Below are 7,177 nucleotides of genomic sequence, written 5' to 3'. Positions count from 1 at the left end.
CAAAAAAAAAAAAAAATAGAAGTTACAAAAGTCTGGGGAAGGGTTAATGGGAACAGAGCTTCTGTTTGGGCTGAAGAGAAAGCTCTGGAGGAGGTGGGAGTGGCTGCATGGCACTGTGAGTGTACTTCACGCCCTCACCTGCACACTAGGAATGGTCAGCATGAGGACTTTTGTGTTACATGTATATTGTTTGTACACTGTACCATGAAATCCACACAAAGAAAATGGAGCTTGCAAGAGGAGCTTAAAAGACAAACAATGCTGGCTGGGTGCCTGTAGCTCAGCAGCTAGGGCGCCAGCCACATACACTGGACCTGGTGGGTTCAAATTCAGCCCAGGCCAACTACAACCAAAAAGTAGCCAGGCACTGTGGCAGGCACCTGTAGCCCTAGCTACTTGGGAGGCTAAGACAACAGAATTGCTTAAGTCCAAGAGTTTGAGGATGCTGTGAGCTGTGACACAACACCACTCTACTGAGGGTAACATACTGAGACTCTGCCTCAACAACAACAACAAAAAGGCAAACAATGCCCTATCATCTTTAGTGGGTTAGCTCCATTCAAAAGAAAACTGTGGAAGCCAGAACAGTGGTCACTCCTGGGCACTGACCATCCATCTCCACTAGCAGTTGGTTGAGTGTCTGCTCCTCCTCGGTGTTGGAGAAACCAGCAGTAGTGGTCGAGCGCTTCTTGCCCACAGCATCGATCTCATCAATGTACACTATGCAGGGGGCCCGGGCCCGGGCTTCTTTAAAGAGGCTCCGCACACGGGCAGCACCAAGACCTGGGTGGACACATAAAGTATCAAGAAATGGACAACAAAAAACAAATCCTTGGGCTGGGGCCAGGCCAAGCTGCCCCCAAGGGTGTTGAAAACTAAGAGGACTCCTGCTCCTCAGCCCTCTTCAGCCCTGATTCATCTTGAGATGCACCACTTCCTCTACCTCAGGCTCCCACTTCCCTTCTCTGTCCCCCTCTTTCCTCTGGGGAAGGGTATGTGGGGAGAGAGAACCCTCCCAGACAAGAGGTAAGGTGAACCTACCTCCAATGACCTCCACAAACTCTGGGCCGGCCATCGCCAAGAAGGGCACCTGGGCCTCTGTGGCCACCGCCTTGGCCAGCAGTGTCTTTCCACAGCCGGGGGGTCCCAGCAGCAGTGCCCCCTTTGGGACCTTAGCGCCAAGCTGCAGGAAGCGCTCCGGGCTCTAGACAGCAGCAGACAGTGTGGCACTGACTACTCAGGGTTTCAGAGAGGACATTAGGAAGTCACATGCAGGAAGGGCAGGAGTGGTTTGAGTGGTTCTGGGAAAAGCACAGATCTTTGCCAAAGACCATGTGTCTAGGGTGGCTGACAGGATGGTCAGCAACAGGCCAGTGTGAACTTCTCTGCAGAACACTGTGCACTGAGCAGCCACTGCTTGGGGGTGTCCCCATGGGAGGGTCACCACTCACCACCTAATAAGTGCAAATCCTATCCCTAAGGAGACCTCCTCCAGGAGAGAAAGGAGGCTGCCACCCATTGCTGAGGCTGTCCCTGTGGGAGGGTTGCCACTTAACACCTACTGAGTGCAATTCCCATCTCTAAGGAGGCCTCTCTGCAGGAGAGAAAGGAGGCTGCCACCCATTGCCAGGCCCTCATGGCCTCACCTTCAGATAGTCCACGAACTCTCGGACTTCCAGCTTGGCCTCATGCATTCCTGCCACGTCCTTGAAGCTGACCCCTTTGCCCATCTTCCCATCCACAATTGTGAAACGAGCCATTTTTAGCTGATTCTGTGACGACAGAGCACAGCACAAGGAGCTGAGTGTTCCTAGCAAAGCAAGAAGATCCACCAGCTGCTCCATGATGGAGGCTCAGCTCACAGCACTGAAGCTGCCCCAAGCCCCACCCCTCAGGCTCCATCCTGGGGAACACCTCACTGCACCCCACTCAAGTCAGACAGGGATCATAGGCCACTCTGCACACACAGAGGGAAATGTTTGTTTTATGCCATTAATTGGTAAGAAAATTGTCTAGCACACAAAATTTCCTCCCCCACAAACTGTTATTTAATGTCTTTTGCATGGACTGTATTATTCCATGTGATTTTCCCTACTACTATAATAATTTCCTTTTCTGACTGTAAAAATGATGTAATAGTGAACAGTCCTGGGGAGTCTTGGTAGAAATGTTAGTTGGTAAATTTCTGGACAGCCACAGGCAGGGCAGAGAAGGCTGGCTCCTGGTATAGGGCATGTGCTGCCAGATGCAATGCTTAGAAAGACATCTGGGAGATCCCTGTATATATAACTCATCATAGTATTATTATTTTTTTTTTTTGGAGACAGAGTCTCTCTATGCCCTTGGTAGAATGCCATGGTGTCATAGCTCACAGCAACCTCAAACTCTTGGGCTAAAGCAGTTCTCTTGCCTCAACTTCCCAAGTAGCTGGGACTACAGGCACCCGCCACAACGGGTGGGGGTTTTTTTGAGACAGAGCCTCAAGCCGTCCCCCTGGGTAGTGCTGTGGCATCACAGCTCACAGCAACCTCCAACTCCTGGGCTCAAGAGAGTCTCCTCCCTCTACCTCCCAATTAGCTGGGACAACAGGCACCTGCTACAACGCCTGACTATTTTTTGGTTGCAGCCGTCATTGTTGTTTGGAGGGCCTGGGCTGGATTCGAACTTGCCAGCTCCGGTGTATGTCGCTGGCACCTTAGCCGCTTGAGCCACAAGCACTGAGCCCACCCAGCTATTTTTGCTGTTATTGTTGTCATTCTTGTTTAGCAGGCCCAGGCCAGGTTCCCCCAGCCTCAGTATATGTGGCCGGCACCCTAGCTGCTGAGCTACAGGTGCTGCCCAGCTATTTTAGTTGTTGTTGCAATTGTCATTGTTGTCTGGCAGGCCTGGGCTGGGTACAAACCCACCAGCCCCAGTGTATGTGGCAAACACCCTAGCTGCTGAGCTATTAGCACCAAGCCTTATCATGGTATTATTTAAGCACATCAAAAATATTTAAAAATTATGAAGCTTGTTGAATAAAATATGGTACAGTCCCACAATGAAATACCATGGTACCATTAAAAATAACAGCGAGTCTTAGCTTCTTCAGCTACAAAGAAATATGCTCTTCATCTCAGTGGAAGCGACACAGGGACACTTCCAGGGATGGAGCAGAACATGCCCATGGCCTGGCCCAACCTGGAGTGAAGGAGAAGCTACAGAGAAAATAAACATGGCAATAAATGCACATGACAGACAGCTAATTATGCTTATTTAACATTGCTCCTTTAAAGACAATCTTTAAAATGCCTCAATTTCTTAGCCAATTGGAGAAAATAAGGGTAAAAAAAGCCATTCTTTTGGCTCGGTGCTTGTGGCTCAAGTGGCTAAGGCGCCAGCCACATACACCTGAGCTGGTGGGTTCGAATCCAGCCCTGGCCTGCCAAACAACAATGACAGCTAGCCAGGTGTTGTGGTGGGCGCCTATAGTCCCAGCTACTTGAGAGACAGAGGCAGGAGAATCGCTTGAGCCCAGGAGTTGGAGGTTGCTGTGAGCTGTGATACCACGGCACTCTACCCAGGGCAACAGCTTGAGGCTCTGTCTCCAAAAAAAAAAAGTCATTCCCCACTGCTTATTGAAAACTATCCTTGCCTGTAGTCCCAGCTACTTGGGAGGCTGAGGCAAGAGAATTGCTTAAGCCCAAGAGTTGAAGGTTGCTGTGAGAAGGTTACTGTGAGCTGTGACCACAGCACTCTAACCAAGGGCGACACAGTGAGACTCTGTCTCAAAAAATCCAAAAAATAAAAAACAAAAAAACTACCCTACAAACTCACTTGTCTCAGTCACCCTAGAAGTCAGACAGGAGGGCCCTCAGAGAAAGCTATATACCTTCAATCAGCCAATCAGAAGGAACAATGAACTGCCAAATTATGGCTTCAGGCCGGTCTTTGCAAGATGTCAACTATCACTGCACACTTATTCTGTAGTTTATGGAAAAGTGTTGAGCACAGAGAAACACAGGAGAACCCTGAAACCACAAATCCAGCAAGTTCAACCAGGTCAGATTTATACGACTTACAAAAGCGCTGAATCCGCCTTCCCTTCCTGCCATGCCAGCCAGGCGGAAAACATACCACAGGATGGCCAGGCCCACTGCTGTCATCCCAACAGCGTAGAGAGCGCTAGGGGGAGAAAGAGAGGCCATTATGGCTCAGACATCGCTGCCTGACAAACATACCTTGCAAAGTCAGAGCCATCACTGACAATGGTTCAAAGATGAGGGGCCCGAGCCTCAGACTGTTGTGTAGAGCAGAACTGCTATGAAAACCAGCTCTCTTGCCCAATTCTCATAGATTATCCTCTTCTAAAAAGGTTTCCTGAGTGATCAGATTATGTGTGCAATTGTTGGGGATGCCTGTTTATGACCCTAGAAGTAACCCTTGTGACAGTAACCAACAAAAAGCAGGTTTTTATATGTTCAAAACATTTTCAAAAGTAGCTATCAAGCCAGGTGTGGTGGCTCACACCTATAATCCTAGCACGTGGGAGGCCGAGGCGGGTGGATTGCCTGAGCTCATAGGTTGGAGACCAGCCAGAGCCAGAGTGAGACCTCCTCTCTAAAATTATCCAGGTGTTATAGTGGGCGTCTGTAGTCCCAGTTTCTTGGGAGGTTGAGGCAAGAGAACTGCTTAAGCCCAAGAGTTTAAGGTTGCTGTGAGCTGTGATGCCATGACACTCTACCAATGGTGACCAAGTGAGACTATCTCAAAAAAACAAAAAAAGAAGCTATCAGCCTCAATTAGCGAGGCAAAATAAGCCTAGCAGTAGCAAAGCAAATCCCAGGACTTTGGCCTCAGCATGAAGTGGTGACTACCCTGGGTTTGACCCCTGCTTCCCTGTCCTGCTGTCATTTACCTGAAATAGAATCAGGAGTACAGTGAGCTTTGAGGAGTCACTGGGGCTCACATTCCAGTAGCCCATCACTGGCATTCTGTATTTTAACAAGCTGCAGCACGACAATGCTTCTGTCTCTGAATAGTGACTTGTCACTGGGGTGCCAGTAGGCCTGAGAGGTGACAATGACCTTAACTGACAGCTCTCACCCACCTGTTTCTCTCTCAACCCTGAAACAAGAATTTCTTTTTTTTTTTTTTTTTTTTTTTGAGACAGAGCCTCAAGCTGTCCCCCTGGGTAGAGTGCCATGGCATTACAGCTCACAGCAACCTCCAACTCCTGGGCTCAAGCGAGTCTCCTGCCTCCGCCTCCCAAGTAGCTGGGACCACAGGCGCCCGCCACAACGCCCGGCTATTTTTTGGTTGCAGCCGTCATTGTTGTTTGGCGGGTCCGGGCTGGGGATTCGAACCCGCCACCTTAGGTGTACGTGGCTGGCGCCTTAGCCGGTTGAGCTATAGGCGCCGAGCCGAAACAAGAATTTCTAAAGCTCATTCCTGTTTCTACCCATTCTGTTCTGTGTGTTTGTAGAAGATAAGCCCACAATGAGGTGAGTTCAGAAAAACCATCCAACTAAAGAAAGCAACCAAACAGCCTGCAGTTACCTGTGGGCTCAACCCAGCACCAACTGGGAATATTCAGAGAAAAAAAACTAAATCTGTACTTTTTTTGTCACTATTCCCTAAACAATACAGTGTAACTATCACTGACAAAGCTTTTGCATGGTATGAGACAGGGGCTTTGGCTTCCTCAGGTACTGGCATCCTCAGGAGATCCTGGAAATTGCCTCCCATCACTGAAGGATAACTTGATTTCCAAATTTCCCAGAATTATATCATTCATTACTACGTATGTTAGGCTTTTTTTTTTTTTGAGAGAATCTCACTTTGTCACCCTTGGTAAGAGTCACAGCTCATAGCAACCTCCAACTCTTGGGCTTAAGCGATTCTCCCGTGTCAGCCTCCCAAGTAGCTAAGACTACAAGTGCCCACCACAACGCCCAGCTATTTTTTTGTTGTAGTTGTCATTGCAGTTTGGCAGGCCCAGGCTGTGTTGGAACCTGCCAGCTCTAGCATATTTGGCTGGCACCGTAACCACTGTGCTACAGGTGCCAAGATAAAATGGAACACCTTTTTTTTTTTTTGAGACAGAGTCTCACTTGGCTTTGCCATCCTGGGTGGAGTGCCATGGCATCATAGCTCCCAGCAACCTCAAACTCTTGGTCTCAAGTGATTCTCTTGCCTCAGCCTCCTGAGTAGCTGGGACTACAGCCAGCCACCACAATGGCTGGCTATTTTTAGAGACTGGGTCTCACTCTTGCTCAGGCTGGTCTTGAACCTGTGAGGTCAGACAGTCCATCCACCTTGGCCTCCCAAAGTGTTAGTATTACAGGTGTGAGCCACCGCTCCCAGCCAGGTGTTTTTTGTTTGTTTTGTTTTTTGAGACAGTCTTGCTCTGCCGCCCCAGTGGGAGTGCAGTGGGGTCAGTCTAGCTCACAGCATCCTCAAACTCCTGAGCTTAAGGGATCCTTCTGCCTATGCCTCCCAGAGTCCTGGGACTGCAAGCATGAGCCATGGTGCCCAGCCCACTCCTCCAAGGGACTGTAGTTAATTGTAGGCAAAGACAGTTTGAGATTTTTGTTTGCAAAGATATTCCCACATTACAAAGCCTTTAGTTCAAGAGCCAAAAAGCGACTGGCATACTTTCCAAAGAAGCCAGCACGCTTATAGGAGACCAGGATCCTGTCTTTCCCATCAATATTCAGCTCATCTTCAGCTGCTCGAAGCTTCTCTTCAAATTTGTCGATATTTGCAACCTGCATTCGGTACATCAAGGCCAGCCTCTGGGGCAAAAGCAGAGACCACAATTAAAGGACAGGACACACTGCCCACCACGCAGTGACCACAGAATAGGCCCATAACACACTGAACACACAGCTTCAGGGTTCTGAAGAGGAAACTAAAGACGATTTACTTAAAATTGTTTAACTTGGCTCGGCGCCTGTGGCTCAAGTGGCTAAGGCACCAGCCACATACACCTAAGGTGGCAAGTTCGAATCCCCAGCCCAGGCCCGCCAAACAAGATGGCTGCAACCAAAAAATGGCCAGGCGTTGTGGCGGGCTCCTGTAGTCCCAGCTACTTGGGAGGCTGAGGCAGGAGACTCGCCTGAGCCCAGGAGTTGGAGGTTGCTGTGAGCGTGATGCCATGGCACTCTACCCAGGGGGACAGCTTGAGGCTCCGTCT

General features: G+C 49.4%; 1 protein-coding gene across 1 annotated transcript in view; it reads right to left on the bottom strand.

Annotated features, from left to right (window-relative positions):
- SPG7 (SPG7, paraplegin matrix AAA peptidase subunit) overlaps nt 1–7,177 on the bottom strand; it is a 34,622-nt gene that overhangs the window by 23,458 nt on the left and 3,987 nt on the right. Inside the window, exons 2-6 of the mRNA XM_023507488.1 lie at nt 6,637–6,776; nt 4,062–4,164; nt 1,647–1,772; nt 1,042–1,204; nt 610–783 (exon numbers count right to left, since the gene is read on the bottom strand). Coding sequence (XP_023363256.1) covers nt 610–783; nt 1,042–1,204; nt 1,647–1,772; nt 4,062–4,164; nt 6,637–6,776 — 706 coding nt within the window. The remainder of the gene's footprint in view (nt 1–609; nt 784–1,041; nt 1,205–1,646; nt 1,773–4,061; nt 4,165–6,636; nt 6,777–7,177) is intronic.

Source organism: Otolemur garnettii, unplaced genomic scaffold, assembly GCF_000181295.1.
Source record: "Otolemur garnettii isolate 467f Iridium unplaced genomic scaffold, OtoGar3 scaffold00185, whole genome shotgun sequence".
Classification (NCBI taxonomy): domain Eukaryota; kingdom Metazoa; phylum Chordata; class Mammalia; order Primates; family Galagidae; genus Otolemur; species Otolemur garnettii.
Note: the sequence above shows the minus strand (reverse complement) of the source record. Positions and strands in the feature narration are given on the sequence as shown.